Source organism: Anabrus simplex, chromosome 13 (genome assembly GCF_040414725.1).
Source record: "Anabrus simplex isolate iqAnaSimp1 chromosome 13, ASM4041472v1, whole genome shotgun sequence".
Lineage (NCBI taxonomy): Eukaryota > Metazoa > Arthropoda > Insecta > Orthoptera > Tettigoniidae > Anabrus > Anabrus simplex.
The window spans coordinates 101,557,720-101,575,659 of record NC_090277.1 but is presented as its reverse complement, the minus strand read 5'-3'; the positions used below and the strand labels follow the sequence as shown (position 1 = coordinate 101,575,659).

At 40.3% G+C, this 17,940-nt stretch overlaps 1 protein-coding gene across 2 annotated transcripts in view; it reads left to right on the top strand.

The window, feature by feature from the left end:
• LOC136884623 (uncharacterized) overlaps window positions 1-9,076 on the top strand; it is a 207,281-nt gene extending 198,205 nt beyond the window's left edge. For both annotated transcript variants that reach the window (XM_067156848.2, XM_067156847.2), the window contains exon 4: window positions 7,849-9,076. In XM_067156848.2, coding sequence (XP_067012949.1) covers window positions 7,849-7,968 — 120 coding nt within the window. In that variant the 3' untranslated portion in view covers window positions 7,969-9,076. The remainder of the gene's footprint in view (window positions 1-7,848) is intronic.
• The last annotated feature ends 8,864 nt before the right edge of the window (window positions 9,077-17,940 follow it).

Here is a 17,940-nt window from a genome sequence, read left to right as displayed (position 1 = left end):
TTGGACCGGAGATAAACCGGAGATGTTTTGAAATGAAGTGTGCAATCTACCATCTCAACAAGAAACGACGCGGAAGTGAAAGAGTTCAAACAGCAGAGAATTCTCCAAAAAGTGTGAGGACGATTTGAACTCGTATTTAGCTGTAACAACATAATCATTAGAGCCCGGAGTTTTATGCATTAATAAGTTAGAATGCAAAGTTTCTGAAGCGAGCAGCAAGCATAGTCTACCTTCACAATGATTATGCTGTGGGGTTTGCATAAACATTAGGGGGACGGCCCATCAGAACTCCTCTAAGTTATGTTACTCTTGTTACATTATGGAAGAGCGGGTGGCCGACACTTCCTATTAACCAAATTTAGTTTGCAATCTACCCTGTTACGGCATGAAAATCCGAGCTTTACAAATCATAAATGAGATTTGTTTAACTTACCTCCTCGACAACGAGTTCATGGAAAGAAAAATTTCAAGACGCTCTTAGTGTTTGGGCAGAACTCGTATATGCCGAGAGTATTTAATACGATTATGTTTAATGTCTCAATTGACAGATAATAGAGCAGGTTACAGAGGTACACAAGGTGGGGGGTGGAGGGTCAGGGATATTTATCCATTAAAAAGTGGAAATTAAAAATACTTAATAAATAATGTGAAATGAAACATCTGGGTTGAGATTTGGCGAGACATCTCAGATAGTCTGCATATAACTGGAAGACACAATCCTATATGGGTCATGCAACATCATTTTTTAACATCTTTGGAAAATTTACCCTCTCAGACTAACAATACTCCTTGTTTTTTTATTAGTGATACAAATATTGACACTTTTACTGAAGATCATTTAAAAAAATCAGCATATAAATATCCTATCATGCTATGGGTTCACACTGTGTAACAAAATTTATGTAACACACACGACTGACAAAAGCATAAACTCTTCTGGATCATGTAGCAGTTAACAAGGATATAATATATTTCACAGTTTCGAATGTAGATAATGACGTAAGTGATCATAACATCCTTATCACAAATACTGTATGGCCACATAAGAGAAACTATATCCAAAACAACACTTAAAATGCGTGGATAAAATTAATTTAAATAACACGAATTTCCCGACAGAGAATGCAAGACATTCTGCCCACGAAATTAAGACGAACCACATGTACAACTCCCTTATTGCTCAAATTAAAAAAACACAAATAGAGGCAATCACTATACCATAAAAGAGAAAAAACGCATTCAAAATAGATGTTGCAACTCCCTGGATAACATTTGAATCGATAAAACTCGTTAAACGACGTAACACTCTTCACTCTAAACTTAAGATTGGGCATCACAAGGATAATATTCCCTTGAGAGAAAAATACATTAAATGTAGAAATTCAGTAACATTCCTAAAAAGGAAACTTAAGACAAATTATTATTATTCGGAAAACTTAAACGTGCATGAAAAAATCCTAAGAAAACGTGGGAAATTTTGAATGAAATTATATATAACACAAAGCACAGCTCAGAAATTTGCAAATCTCTGTCAATAAGAAACGTGGTAATTAATGATAAACAAGAAATTGCTAATGAATTTAATAAGTATTTTACGTGCATAGCCGATAATCTTGCATCTCAGATAATGACACATGATTTCACAGATCTGAATAGTAACCACCAGTTTGAATCCTTTTTTATTTCCAACAGACAACATGGAAGTGAAATGTATAATTAAGAATTAAAAAATTAAAAAAACTTGTGGAGCAGATGCGATTACAGCTACTATGGTCAAAATGTTTGATGAACAGCTAATAACTAAGCTTGTTACATTAATTAATGAATCCATGGCAAATTTGGTCGTACCGCTGGCTCCAAAAATTGCTACCGTCGTCCCTATTTTCAAAGGAGGGAACATAAGTAACGCAGGGGACTATAGACCTATATCCATACTACCCATCATTTCCAAAATATTGGAAAACATTATAATGGTAAGACTAATGGCTTTTCTTCAAAAGAACCGATTCTTTTATCGAGCCCAGTATGGTTTCAGGGAGTGTTACAGTACAGAACTCGCAGTTACTGATCTTGTGTGTCGATGCTTCAGGAAGGCGTAGACAGTAACCAGATTGCGGCCGGATTATTGATTGATCTCGCTAAAGATGTCGACACGGTAAATCACGAAATTATGTTATCTAAATTAGAAGATGCTGGAATTCGTGGTGTTACATTAGGGTGGTTCCGCAGCTACCTTAGTAAAAGAAAGCAATTTGTTTCCGTCAATGGTTATCAAAGCACACAAAAAGAAGGGAATTGTGGGGTTCCACAAGGGGCTCTCTTTGGCCCTACATTGTTTCTGATATACATAAATGATATAAATATTATAAATTAAAAAGGTAAGATTATGCTTTACGCTGATGATACAAATGTATTCTACACTGTTGACAAAGTGGACTCGGTAATCAACAATATGCAAGAAGAAATAATCGTAATAAACAACTGGCTCAGTATCAATAAATTAACTATGAACGTCAATAAAATTAAATATATGATAATAACTAAGCCGAGTATAAAAATATTAATCTTTCAATGATATATATTAACTAGCTGTTACCCACGGCTTCGCTCGCGAGGATTTCGTAATTTAATAAAAATTAATTGTTCCTCGGTACTGCACTAAGACATTATCTGAAAATCCCTCCTCAAGTATAAAAACTCACCGAAAATTGTATTTCATTTACCCCAAAACCTCTTTGTAAACCACGTTTGTGGCATTGCATTTTGCGGCCAAGGTGACCAGGCTACTGGCAGAGCTAAATCTGGAACATGTGACATGTGAGAAACAGTCCTCATTCAAGCAGAAAAAAGGGGTTACTTTATTTCTAACGGAGATTCCAAATAGCAATATTCACATCTGTAACAGCTTAGTTTCCGAGATATAAGTATCCTTATAAAGAGAATGGAACTCCTTCTTCACTTATTTTCGATCTCCAGCTTAAGTTGATATTCCGAAAACAAAAAGTACGTGTTTCTTTATTTTTAAAGGATATAAAAACACCAATATTCACGCCTGCAACTCCTTGGCTAAGTGTTCAGCGTTGAGGCCTTCGGTTCACAGGGTTCTGGTTTCGATTCCGGGCAGGGTCGGGGATTTTAATCGCGTGTGATTAATTCTTCTGGCTCGAGGACAGGTTGTTTGTGTGTGTTTGTCCCAACACTCTCCTTTTCATATTCAGTCAACAGACCACGTTACCAACCACAACAGGAATACGCAATAGTAATTACATCCCTACAAATAGGGTTGGCGTTAGGAAGAGCATCCAGCTGTAAAACAGCGTCAAATCCACATGTGCGACATAGTTCGCACGCACGATCGCATAGGTGTGGGAAAATCGGTAGAAGAAGAAGATACTCATTTTCAAAATTCACTCGCGTTTTTGTGGATTTTCAAAAAAAGTGTGTTCATTTATTGTTAAAAGATTTTCCACCAATGTTAACGTCTGTAACATCTTCAGTTCCTGAGATATATGTATCCTCATATAAAGAATTCAACTCCTTCCTCACTTCCTTTCCCCCCCCCCCCCCACTCACCGCTTAAGTTGATTCTCTGAAAACAGAAGTGTGTGTTCTTTTATTTTAAAGGAGGTTTCAAATGCCAAATTTTATGTCTGTAACATGTTGGGTTTTTGTGATACATTGTAGATAATCTCGCTGCTGTAGAATCCTGAGCTGACGTTGCAATGGTTACGGCAGTTCATTTCTTCAACCGATTCCTAGAGCAGGGATAGTGTGGTGCCAATATCTCCGTAACGGGTGGTTTTAGGGCCTTAAAACATTGTTTTCGGGCCCATAGGGCTTACCGAGTTTTGTTCTTTGCGTCAAAGGGCTTAACTTGAGCTTTGTCTCGTCCTTGTACGACAAAATCGATATTTCGCCAATATTAGCCTATTATTTAAACTTCTTCCCCCGTGCACCCCCCCCCCCACCCGGAATGTTTTGAAAATAAAATACAGCCCATGTACCTCAGGGATAATGTATATTCACATTAGTAAATTTTGTTTAAGAATCGGTCCAGTAGTTCCTGAGATTAGCCATTACATACAAACAACTTTACCTCTTTATATATTAGTATAGATAACACAGAAATAGGTGAGGTCGACTTTAAATATTTGGTCTAATAATAGATAAACATTTAAGAAGATTAAGATACATAGTCCGTAGAAAAATTCTACTCACAGTATATTACTCATTCACTATCACTAGAGTACTAATATTTAAAATACCAGATAGGTTAGTTCTATAATAACCGCAGATACCACCACCTTTGAAACCGTATAATTGCCATTCTGTCACTTGTTTATGTAACAAAATTGTATCGCTTCCATTTCGCTTTGTTAGAAAATTGCTAGTAAAAAATAATATTCACTTATATCACATTTGGCTGTTTGTTGAAAAAAAAAGTGTTTCATTTCATTCTATATTAACTTTTTGATATAACTATATCTTATGGCCGGGCGTCATCTGAAATTAACAATACAAAAAGTGTGATGCGATGATACCTAGCAACCGTGCGGGCTATGATGTGAAGTATTGATGGATGGCCATGACTGAGAGACATATTATCAAAGAGGGGCGTTAGGCTGATGACACACGGAGCGGTTTTTGCCGAGTCGGCCTGTCGTTTAGCTGGCGGTGCAGCGAGCGTTTTGAAGACTTTGTGCGCGCTCTAGCGCCATTGATTTAATACATTCAGCTGAATCACGGCCGACTTGATGCGTCGCTCTAGCGATAGATCCAGTCGGCCGTGGCTGAATTTACGCGGCGATTGCATCATTGGTAGGTATTCCTGTATTAGTTATCATGAAGTATCTCTGAAATTCAATAATATACACGTAAAAGGACATATAGAGTAAGTAGACTGTTGGAATAAGAACAATAATTTATTTTTATATAATGTTAGCTAACTTCCTCACCTAACGTCGCGCTCGCTAACGTGTTTTGTCCACTGCCAGCTCGATACGCACCCGATGACTGCTTATAAGCAGTCATTTTAGGTGCAGATCGAGCAGGCAGTGGTTTCGTCACAGTCAGCAAAAGCCGCTGTGTATCAATCGCAGGCGGCGGCCGACGCGGCAAAAACCGCTCCGTGTGTCATCAGCCTTAGAGTACCGATGGTCGATGTGATCTTGCATGCTGTGATATGAAGTATTGTTGGATGGCCATGAATGAGAGACATATAGAAGTCTCTTTTACCATACCCTTGAGCAGTGGACCTCAAAGCGGGTGGCGCGCCCCCTGGAGGAAGGGGGTGCAGAGAGTGATATAGGCGCACGCCGGCTCTGATTGAAATATTTGTATTTCATCACTATCACTATCACTATCAGCCATATTCAATCATTTTTACGATGTGGCCTCTTTAAGTCCGAAGCAAGGTAGGTTTTCATGAGGTCTCTCCATCTGGGACGGTCTTGAGCGATGTTCTGCCAATTAATCCCAGTAATCTTCCGGATGTCTTTATCCCATCTGTCCGGTGGTCTTCCCCTTGGTCTGAGATGATCTTTCGGACACCACTCAAGCACAAGCTTTGTCCACCTACCATCAGTTCTCCGAGCAACATGACCTGCCCACTGCCATTTTAGGGTAAATACCCTTTCTAAAATGTCACTGACCTTTGTGACTGACCTGATGTAATCTGCTCTCTTCCTGTCTTTCTTCGTCAAGCCTAGCATGAACCGTTCCATAGCTCTTTGGGTTGTTCTGAGTTTTTGCTTAACAAACTCGCTCAATGTCCAGGTTTCACAACCGTAAGTCAGTACGGGGAGAACACTCTGGTGGCTTGCCATCCTAGTTTGATACGTCGGAAGATTTCCGGTCTTAAGTCCCCTTTCATGTTTACAAGTTGCCCAAGATAGACACATTCATTGACCTGTTGTATTTCATATTCTGTAACAAATATTGCTATCCTCAGATTCTCCCATCCATGAACTTAGCAGGAAGCTCTTCCACCGTCATACAAAACTAATAAACTGATACTTTTGCTGTCATATTTGATAAGAACTGACCAAGTGAATCCTGCCAGCACGTATTCTGAGAAAAGGTGCGGTATCACCTTACCAAACACTTAACAACCACTAATGACAATAAGCCGCTTGACAATGTCATCGCCACTTCCTTCTGTTTCTGCCATTATCGACTCGATTTCAGCCAGGCTTTTGCATTCAGTTGAAAGACATTGAGTGAACAGGTGAATTCTAGTGCGTGTTTAGTGGAGGTGGTTAGGCCGAATTTCAATAAACTGGTGCAGTACAAATATTATTGTCATACACATCTGTCTGTCTGTTAAGTCATCAGCCCAGAGGCTGGTTGGATCCTCAAATAGCACCACCAAAGGTTATGCGGTTATAAGGAAACCCCCAAAACCAATGGGAGCACCAAAATGAGGCGTACTATGCAAGATGGGAAGTGAGGTAGTTTGCCATTGTTTTCCTCACTGGGTCAGAAAGTACTATTGCAGCACGACTGACCCTATGAGCAGCACCTTTCATAACACTCAGATGCACTAGTCATGCTCTGAATGCCATTACTACCCATACCCCAGTAACTTCCAGATTGTCACAGCCATGGATGTTGACTGGGACTTCGGTGGAAGCTACACTTTACTCTGGCCTGTGCCAAGAGATGGATGCAAAAGTACTATATCCATCAAAAAAATGACAGCAGGCAGGCCATATACATAGCAGTGGTAAAATGAAACCCCATGGAAGTGATTTATCGATTGCTTTCCCGCCTTCGAAAATATTCAGTCGTAATAAAGAACAAGATTCGAATTTAATCAAAGTACGTTGTTCTTCCGCTTCCACCAGTAACATTAATTCTGCACCCAAAAGTAAAGTGCGTAAATATCAAGACGATTATCTGACATTAGGCTTTACTACCATTGAGCATAATGGACAGATCTCGCGATCCGTTTTTGTACGAAGAAGCCTATGAAAAGTGCTAACAAAAGAGTGAAGAACTGAGGGCGGGGGAGGGGAGGGGTGCGACCGAAAAAGTTTAAGAACCTCTGCTCCAGAGAACTGATTATTTCATTCGTGGTAGTTTCATAGGCCCTGAATCAGTTTCCCCCTTTCAATGCATTGAATGCTACACTTGTCCACTCCCCATTCCATACAGATGAATCCTACACTTGTCCACTCCCCATTCCATACAGATGAATCCTACACTTGTCCACTCCCCATTCCATACAGATGAATCCTACACTTGTCCACTCCCCATTCCATACAGATGAATCCTACACTTGTCCACTCCCCATTCCATATAGACGAATCCTACACTTGTCCACTCCCCATTCCATATAGATGAATCCTACACTTGTCCACTCTCCATTCCATATAGATGAATCCTACACTTGTCCACTCCCCACTCCATATAGATGAATCCTACACTTGTCCACTCCCCACTCCATATAGATGAATCCTACACTTGTCCACTCCCCACTCCATATAGATGAATCCTACACTTGTCCACTCCCCACTCCATATAGATGAATCCTACACTTGTCCACTCCCCACTCCATATAGATGAATCCTACACTTGTCCACTCCCCATTCCATATAGATGTGTCTCGAAAACAATTCGTTAGATGCAAATAAATTAATCGTTAACAGTTATTATGGTTATTTGATTTTACAAAAGGGAAATATGATTTTTGTGTGTGTGAGATTATGTTTTAATTTCAGATATATGTTTTTACCACCCCAGTTCAGACATCAATTTCAGCACTATTCAAAGTTATCCTCAAACTAAAGTGTGTACAGGCGGTAGATATGAGCTACACTGATACAAATTCACTGTTGTATGTTCCAGGTGTTCCACATCTGCCAGAAAGACGGCCGAAGAGACTCCTTCTTGTGCCCCAAGGGCACTCTGTTCAACGAAGCGCTCAGCCATTGTGATTGGTGGTACAATGTCACTTGTCGCCGCTGACGTCGCAAACATGGCGGACTTCATCTCGAACCATTACAAACTTATCCGTATTGAAGCCAGTTCATCTCTCGACAGGCAGATTTTCTTTGTGCGCAAAGAAAGTGTTCACTGTCCATAAAGAGATGTGAGTGTCAAAGAGTTTATTATTCAAGATACTTCGGTGAACAGTTATAATAGAAGAGGACTGAATATTTAATGACGATGTTTGTTTATTTGAACAAACATACACTTGATGTGAATCGTATTGGACAAAGGTGTTTTAAAGAATGTTGTGGAACATTTCATTGTAAGAGAATATAAAGCAATTATTACTATTAATGAGTGCTAATTAATAATCAAACAAAAAAAGACAATGGGATGAATGATGTGTGCAATGTTTTTTTTAATATAAATGTCTTGTGTTTCAAAAAGTGATCTTAAGTGTGTGTTATGTATTTAGAAACCTGTTTCATGGAATATGACAGTCTGTCACCTGGTAGTCTACAAAATAGGTTTGAGAATTGTGCAATATGACCATTTTTCATCACATCATTATTTGGCGACATTATAACTGTCGTAAACTCAATTGTTAAACTTCCAAGTATTTCTTCGGGTTGTTCGGAATATTGTGAATGGTTTTCTGTAAGCTGAAAACAAACCAAACATTATGCGTTTCATACTAAAACTTGTATTTCGTAATTAAAGTGTTCTCCATCTGTTTTCTTTGCACAAGTTCACTTGTTTGAACAACTGTTTGACTTTTCGGTCTGTCGAAACTAATTTTGAGCAATAAATGTATAAACAACTTAATTAAAATATGACATATTTCGTTCTTAAAAGAACACCATCAGGTTTTATTAAATCACACTCAAACATTTAGAAAAGTATAAACATTTCTGTTTAAATTCTTATGAACTTGAAATCTGAAACTTATCTTAGTAAAGTCATGTTTTTTCGCCGCGCGAGGTGTTGTAAAGTCCGTTGCTCTGTCTGTAAAGCACCGTTCACAACATTCCGGACTACCCGAGCATTTTCAGATATGGTACCTTATTGTAATTATTCTATGAAATAGTGAAAATACGCTGGTTTCCTACAATTTTATGTGTAAAATTGTGTTTTGAAAACTGATCATCTGTATACATAAATTATTTTTATATACGTAATATTTTTTTGATTTTATTTCAAGTATCTTTTTACGATTATTTTATACAGTAAGAACCAGCCACGCTTTTCACCGACTCCACGAGTTCAGTCCACGGGAGGCACAGCTTCCACTCAGCTCCGAGGTATGGGATTTTATAATATACCACACGGCTTCCGTTTCACCACTCAGCTCCGAGGTATGACGTTTTATAACATCCCACACGGCTCCCATTTCCTCCGCTCAGCTCTGAGGTATGAGATTTTATAATATCACACACGGCTCCCGTTTCCCCCACTCAGCTCCGAGGTATGACGTTTTATAACATCCCACACGGCTCCCATTTCCTCCGCTCAGCTCCGAGGTATGAGATTTTATAATATCCCACATAGATCCCATTTTCTCCGCTCAGCTCCGAGGCATGATATTTTATAATATCCCACATGGATCCCATTTTCTCCACTCAGCTCCGAGGTATGAGATTTTATAATATCCCACATGGATCCCATTTTCTCCGCTCAGCTCCGAGGTATGAGGTTTTATAATATCCCACATGGATCCCATTTTCTCCATTCAGCTCCGACATGTGAGGTTTTATAATATCCCACATGGCTCGTATTATCCCCACTCAGCTCCGAGGTATGAGGTTTTGTAATATTCCACACGGCTCCCATTATCTCCACTCAGCTCCAAGATGTGGGGTTTTATAATATCCCACATGGATCCCATTTTCTCCACTCAGCTCCGAGATGTGAGGTTTCATAATATCCCACATGGATCCCATTTTTCCCAATCAGCTCCGAGGTATGACGTTTTATAACAACCCAGACGGCTCTCATGTTCTCCACTCAGCTCCGAGGTATGAGGTTTTATAATATCCCACAAGGTTCCCATGTTCTCCACTCAGCTCCGAGGTATGAAGTTTTATAATATCCCACAAGGTTCCCATTTCCTCCGCTCAGCTCTGAGATATGAGGTTTTATAATATCCAGCACGGCTTCCATGTTTTTCACTCAGCTCCGAGGTATGAGGTTTTATAATATCCCACAAGGCTCTCATTTCCTTCGCTCAGCACTGAGATATGAGGTTTTATAATAGCCCACACGGCTTCGATTTTCTCCACTTAGCTCTGAGATGAGGTTTTATAATATCCCGCACGGCTTCCATGTTTTTTCTCAGCTCCGAGGTATGAGGCTTCATAATATCCTACAATGCTCCCATTTCCTTCGCTCAGCTCTGAGATATGAGGTTTTATAATAGCCCACACAGCTTCGATTTTCTCCACTTAGCTCTGAGATATGATGTTTTATAACATCACACAAGGCTCGCCAGCTCCAAAGTGGTGGTTGTTTAGGTCTTCAGACTATAGACTGTTTAGATGCAGCTCTCCATGTCACCTTATCCTGTGCTAACCTTTACATTTCTTCGTAACTACTACAGCCTATATCTACTCTGATCTGTTCGTCATATCCATACCTTTGTCTACCCCTACCGTTCTTACCACCTACTCTTCCCTCAAAAGACAACTGAACAAGGCCATACTATAGTATGATACCAGGATTGCTTGATTCAAGAACTGGAAAAAATCCAAAGAAAAGCAGCTCGATTTGTCTGGGTGGTTTCTGACAAAAGAGTACCTAGCGTTACAAAAATGTTGCAAAGTTTGGGCTGGAAGACTTGGGAGTAAGGAGACTAGATGGTCGAGTAGTTCAATTATTTATGCTTAAAAAGTAGTCCCGTAATAAAGTTCCTTGAGTAATAGTTTTCGTTTCAACAAGCTGAAATTGTGTTGACATTTTCCTAGTTTATGTACAAATGCATATAGTTAAGGGTTTTAGTATCAGATGAATAATATTCTGTCCAAAAAATGTTAAAATTTTGTTTCTAAATTTGTAAAAAAAATTCAATATTAATCCAACACTGAACATCAAAATTAATATTGAAATGTGAAGTATTTTAAAACCCATTACAAATTTAAATACTTGTACCTTTCAGAACAATCTGTAGTGGTAAGTGGTAAAAGCTATATGCACATGTATTCAGGCACTGAGAGAGATAGGGGTGTACCCTCAGCTGCCGGCAATCCGTGGCGGGGAGAGATAGGAGGCTCGCCCCCTGGTTGGTAGTTATCCGTGACTGGGGGTGGGGGTGGAGTTATCATATGTGCCCATGCAGGCACTTGCACAAAAGAATATTCGAAGTAGACTTCTATTCCAGATATCATAGGGTCTATTATTTGGAGGAAACTCTGTGAAGACTTCTGGAAATAAATAGTCAAGTTTCAGAACAATCTCACCAAGTTAAAACAAATTCTAATAAAAATTGCATCGCAAGGAGCATTTTGTACACAGAAAAATAATGAAACATTGCAAAGCGAGAAAAAAGCAAAAGAACATCCATTCTTCAGAACTGCCCTGCACCTTATGTCTTCCCTTCAGACCTCCCAAGTCTTTCTTCCTTCAATATTTTCTGCCACTTCTGATGTCTTCTCCTCATTTTCTCTTGATTACGGCTTCTCTTTTCGGGACATGTCGTAAAGCTTTAAATACATAGCATTCTCCTTTTTAATGATCGATAAGGGCTTTAAAAATGGCGGAGCGACTTGATTATCATCTGATAGAGGGAATGGGGTAAATTTTTCGAATGAAACAAAAAACTATTTTTGGTCCAAAAACAAATAGTTTGGGGAATAAAACGCAATTAAAACTTTCACTAATTTTCTTACCAATTGAGCAAAGATTACATGACATCGAATGGTGAAGATTTGAACTGTTGTTTGTTAAGAAGATCCATAGGTAGAGCAAACACAGAAATGCAATAATTGCATTTTTTTTTTCTTACACCACATATACTTTGGCTCAGCTCTGCTGTAAAATTTCCATTCCCGACTTTGGATTCCTTTCCGCACAACGGGTCACGTTTGATGATGATGATGATGATGATGATGATGATGATGATGATGATGATGATGATGATGATGATCAGGTGCCATCAATTCAACGTTGACTCCTGGCGAGTGCATGGATTAACTGTCTCGAGATGTTTCGGTCTACAGCCATATACTCCAGGAGTACCCCTGTGGGTGGGGGACACAAACAAAGACTACACCCACGGTATCCCCTGCCTGTCGTAAGAGGCAACTGAAAGGGTCGACCAAGGGATGATAACATTAGAACCATGAGAATAATTTAACAGGTGGATTCCAAAACGCACTAAGTCAAAAAATAGTATTTTTCAGGAGAAGCATCTTTATATATTTAGGTATTATTCATAATGTTTGTACCACGGCTTTTCTTAATTGCCTCTTAAAGGTAGAAAGATTATTAATTTTATAATACAAACGTCCATTCCCGGAAAAGTACTGGATTTTAATGCTTTTTTTCAAAACGAACTATTTTGAAAAAGTATGAGTGGTTAAGTACATAGATTTAAAAAAACCATTCCTGAGTTCTACCTTCTTTGGAACATAACTAAAGTAATCTTACATCTTGACAACAGGGTTATATTACAGAGAAGGTTCTTCTTCACCCCAGTGAACATCGTCATTATCCTTAGCTAGTGATGTAAAGTGGCCCAGAGCTTGATCATAAAAGGCTTTGTCCTTTGGATTTAGCTGCACAAATGTTAACAGTTTCTCCACATCCTTCTTCTTCAGCTCTCTCTTGTTTTTCCCTTCGATTTCTGAGCAGGATTCGCAACAGGATCTCCAGAAAAAGCCTGATGTGTGTGACAAGAAAATTGTCTTCCTCAGGTTTAGTTTTTAAAAACATAAAACTTCCTGTGAAAATGAACAATATCTTCTTTATTCAAATCCCCTACCATTCATTGCTTCATTGCAGTCTTTGATAGGTACACCATGGGCGCTACTACTATTCCGAACATACTTGCGTTTGTTTTTGTTCCAATTTTCTGGATTCAGTTTTCTCTTCCCACTCTTCTCATTTTCCTGTGCATTAACTAAACACTCTAAATCAAAATCACACACTGTTCCACAGTTCCACAAGAAATGTCGTGGTAAAATATTACTACTACGTGTTCTACTGTAGCAGACTGTGGAATACAACTGCCTTAGCACAGTTTTGAAAAAATCTCCATTTTTCCACCTGATCATCTACGTGACTAAGAACCGCTTGGCAAATTTTCTTCTCTCAAATGATACATCTATGCCTTGTAAACCATAACAAACGCAAAATGCAAAATAACAGAAAAATGACTTAGTGCGTTTTTGGAATCCACTTCTCCAATTGTGATTAGTACCACTGCGTGAGGAAAACCATGGGTCGATGTTACTTGGGACTAGTACCACCATGCGAAGAAAACTATGTGTCTATGTTATATAGGAGCAGTACCATTATGTGAGGAACCTATGGATCTGAGTGTCGCTCATGTGTATTCCACCAGTCGGTTCCACTGTGTTCAGAATGAGTCTTCGTTACCTATGAGTAGTACCACTTTATGAGAAAGGCCATGGGTTTACGTTGCTTGTGGTTAGTACTACTATGTGAGAAACACCACGGGTTTGGTTGGCTGCCGCCCATGATTACTACCACTGTGTGAGGAAAACCATTGATCTGCGTTGTCTGAGAGTACTACCATTATGTGAGGAATACCATGGGCTTGTGTTCCTGTGGGCGTTAACATAATGTGTGATACACCGTGGGTCTGCATTGCCTAAGATTAGTAGCACTATGTAAGCGACGCCATGAGTATACGTGGCCTGAGATTAGTTCCACTATGTGAGGAACATCACGGGAACACCGGCGCTCGTGATTAGTTCCACTATGTGAGGAACTCCACGGGAATACCGGCGCCCGTGATTAGTTCCACTATGTGCGGAACATCACGGGAATACTGGCATCCGTGTTTAGTTCCACTATGTGAGGAACATCACGGGAATACTGGCATCCGTGTTTAGTTCCACTATGTGAGGAACATCACGGGAATACCGGCACCATGGGTCTGATTAGTACCATTGTGACGGACCTAGATTTTGGACCTCTTTAGATAATAAGCATCACCCCAATGATTAAGACATTGTGAATTGGGTCCAACGATCATCTTCTGATTAACATTCGTTTTAGATTCTAGTCAGTGGACACATTTTGAAGTTTCACTTTGCATCTCGTTACACCTCGTACCATTAGAGGCCGATGACCTACCTGTTAGGCTCCTTTAACAACAATCATCATCATCAGATCCTTGGGTGAAACGTTCATGTTGGCCTTGATGGAGTCTAACCATCTCAAGGCTGGCCGTCCACGTGTCCGAGACCCCTCATCTGCCGAAGCATAGCAGTCTTTTCCAATGAATCAGAGAGTCGCATAATGTGTCGAAAATATGACACCTGTAATTTTGTAATGAATGCGTCAAGAGTCAGATCTGCTTTTATCTTTTGAATGACCCATACATTTGTTTTATTTGCTGCCATTGGATACGCAATATACCTGCAACGAATTTTATTGTAGTATTTCTCAACACAGACAATCTATATATTAAAGGAGTTTACTGAAAACAGCTTTGGCAAATTCGTCCATCCGTTTTACTGGACCGATTTACTTCATTTTTGTTTTATTCCCTCCGGAATTACCTGCCGATGGATCATGGAATATTGACATGTCTCCAATTTCAGGCAACATTAGGCAATCGTAAAACTGAATAATTAAATGGACGGAAGAACGCAAGAAACAGCATAGCAAGTTCATGAAGAGATTTTTGGAGGAGAAGAAGAAAGGAAAACCATCATCAAACTAACAAGTTCCAACGCGCTCTGTAAACGGGCAAAACGAAGTAAGAAAGAAAGAAAGAAAGAAAGAAGAAATGGTCACTCCAATAATTGCTGGCGAAGGTTTACCCTAACCCGTAATACATTCTGTACTTAGCAGGTTGCTAAGCGACTAATACTTTCATTAATATTCTGATACATGTGATTTTCATCCTTAGTAATGTCATTGCATGCAGCCATGTTTGATTACTACCTGTCAAGCCAGAGAGTATACACTTCCTCTGATCACGGAAGAATACTATTCCCTCCTAGATACTCTTTGATCCTCTAACCTCTCACAGATTCCAAATATATTCAACAAATGGCAGAGCGTTCCTAATAACTTACAGGCTGCTAAGAGAAAAAGTTCTATGTACACACAGACCCTATCATGACATATCTCTGAACACCTATCGAAGAATAACCTAGCTGCACTGGACAGAGTGAAGACCATGTATCTTAAAACAGTTCTCTGCCTCTCAAAAAACGCTCTTTCGAGCCTAACGTATGAGCTCACAAGACAACCATTCTATTTAGAAGAACTGCGATTTAAAATACCATTGCTTTCTACGACATAGTACCAAGCTTTACATAAAGAACTGCAGGATAAAAAATCGAGTATATGGATAGATTTTTACCAAACAGACGGCATGATGACATCAGAATGGATGAATTCTGACTACGAACTGCTTCATACCATAACGCGCTTTAAATGCTCATAAAACTATTGAAAAGGGCAGGAAAAACAATATAACTACGACAGGCACATCAAGGCGAGTTATCTGACCTACTTATAACGAATGGTGCGAAGAAGCACGTGTCCTCTTGTCATATATTAAAGAAATAAGCTAAATCATGTCTAGAGCCTAAGATCAGGCACATTAAAGAGCCTACCGCTTGTCTATATGGAAACTCATGTGCTCTTTCTGTTGCTTTGCCTGCAATCAAACTCTCTAGACCAGGGCCTCTCAGGGTGCATGCGTCTGGTGCATGCACTGTGCACGGTGCAAAAGACGACTTCACTTGGTTGACGAGAGTGCAGACCCCCACTCCTCGATTTGGAGCAATAGCGCTGTCTCTCTCTTTCTCCACGCCTGTCTCGCTCGCTCCCCCTATCTCCCTCTTCCTCACTTGCTCCGTAGCAATCCAAATCCGAGCCGAGTTGAGCCGAGCTTAGCCGTGTAGCTCAGAGACGAAGCGTTGGTACGAGCCGAGCCGAGCGGGACCGATGCACAGTGCACGGAGCTCTTGCGCCTCGATTTGCACGCGTGAGATTTTGGGCGTTTGAGAGGCCCTGCTCTAGACAATGAAGCATTGGCGAAGACCGTGAAGCTTGGGCGACGTTGAAGCAGCAGTTCGAGGCAACATCAAAAGATCAACTCTTCAAGGTTTGTGCAGATTTATTTTCATTTAATTGGACATTAGGTGACGTTTCCACTCATATACACAAGCTGAGAAGTCTATGGAATGAGCCAGGTAACCGTTTAAAACAGAGCAATAACCTCAAGCGTGTTAGTAGTAGTAGTAGTAGTAGTTCATTGTTGGTTCAAAGTTCTATACTAAAGTGTTTTTCGCATTCAAGTTTTAGCTTATTAATTTAATATCATATTTATCCGAAACCATCACGATACATCCTGGAACATCGCAATTTTTATAGCTCTACCGTAATTTATTTATCACATCTAACTACTATTTGATCATCATAATCATCATCAAAAAAAAAAAAAAAACAAGACAGTTTGGACATAGTACTGATTCTTGGGGCAACAGTGTGTGAGGAAACATATCTGGTATTACATAAGGGAAGGATTTGCAAGACAAAGGAGGCAAGGATTAAGAACTTATCTATGAATGAGGTTTCTGCCCTGCCCTTGAACATATAATTGAAATCTGTATCATTTCCATTGCAATAATTGTTGCTACACCACCCTTCATAGCCAATCCTGTAACCTTTATGAGGGTGCATTTCTTTGACATGAGAACATGTAAGAGCGCACGTACGTGCCCTTCCAGGGAGCTGCAACAAGAACAACAGAAAAATTGTCATGGGGCAAGTTCCAAATGACGTATTTCAAATGCTGGCAATTTCATTCAAATTTGCTAGAAGATGGGTTGGTATTTGGTATTGCTACCTAAATCGTACCATGTCCGTAAAACCTATACTAGGTTAGACCAAGGCAATTACAAGCCAAGGAGAAGAAATCATTGACCGACCAAGTGGCCGTGCGGTTACGGTCGCGCAGGTAAGAGCTTGCATTCGGGAGATAGTGGGTTCGAATCCCAATATCGGCAGCCCTGAGGATGATTTTCCGTGCTTTCCCATTTTCTCACCAGGCAGATGCCCAGGCTGTACCATAATTAAGACCACGGACACTTCCTTCCCACTCCTAGCCATTTCCTATCCCATCGTCGCCATAAGACCTGTCTGTGTCGGTGCGACGATTCCCACCCCAGTCATGCTCGAAGTGGTTTTACGTGGTTTCCCACTTCTCCTCCAGACAAATGCCGGGATGGTACATAACTTACGGCCACGGTCGCTTCTTTACCTCTCCCTTGTATGTCCCTTCCGATCTTCACATCCCCACAAGCCCCCTGTTCAGCATAGCAGGTGAGCTCCCCCCCTGGGCGAGGTACTACTGGTCGTCCTTCCCAGTTGTATCCCCCGACCCAAAGTCTCACACTCAAGGACACTGCCCTTGAGATGGTAGAGGTAGGATCCCTCGCTGAGTCGGAAGGAAAAACCAACCCTCGAGGGTAAACGGCAGTGGCGGTGGGTTCTCAGGAGCACATGAGCACGTGAACACCAAGTTCTAACGCATATTCACGCATTCATGGATACCGGCAATTCAAATTTGTTTCCTTTCTTCGACCTGATTTCGTTAATCGGTCGAAAGCATTCGACTTATATCGAAGCTCCGTTACACTGTCAGCTGTTCGTTTCAACTGACAATGCCAGGGAGCACACTGGAGAATTTGCTACGAACCTTAAGACTATACGCATGCGCATGGAGATGACGTCATGGTTTATGCGCAGATATATCCATAAGCGAGGAGCACGGTAAGGAATGTGCCTTTCCGTCTATAACCACCC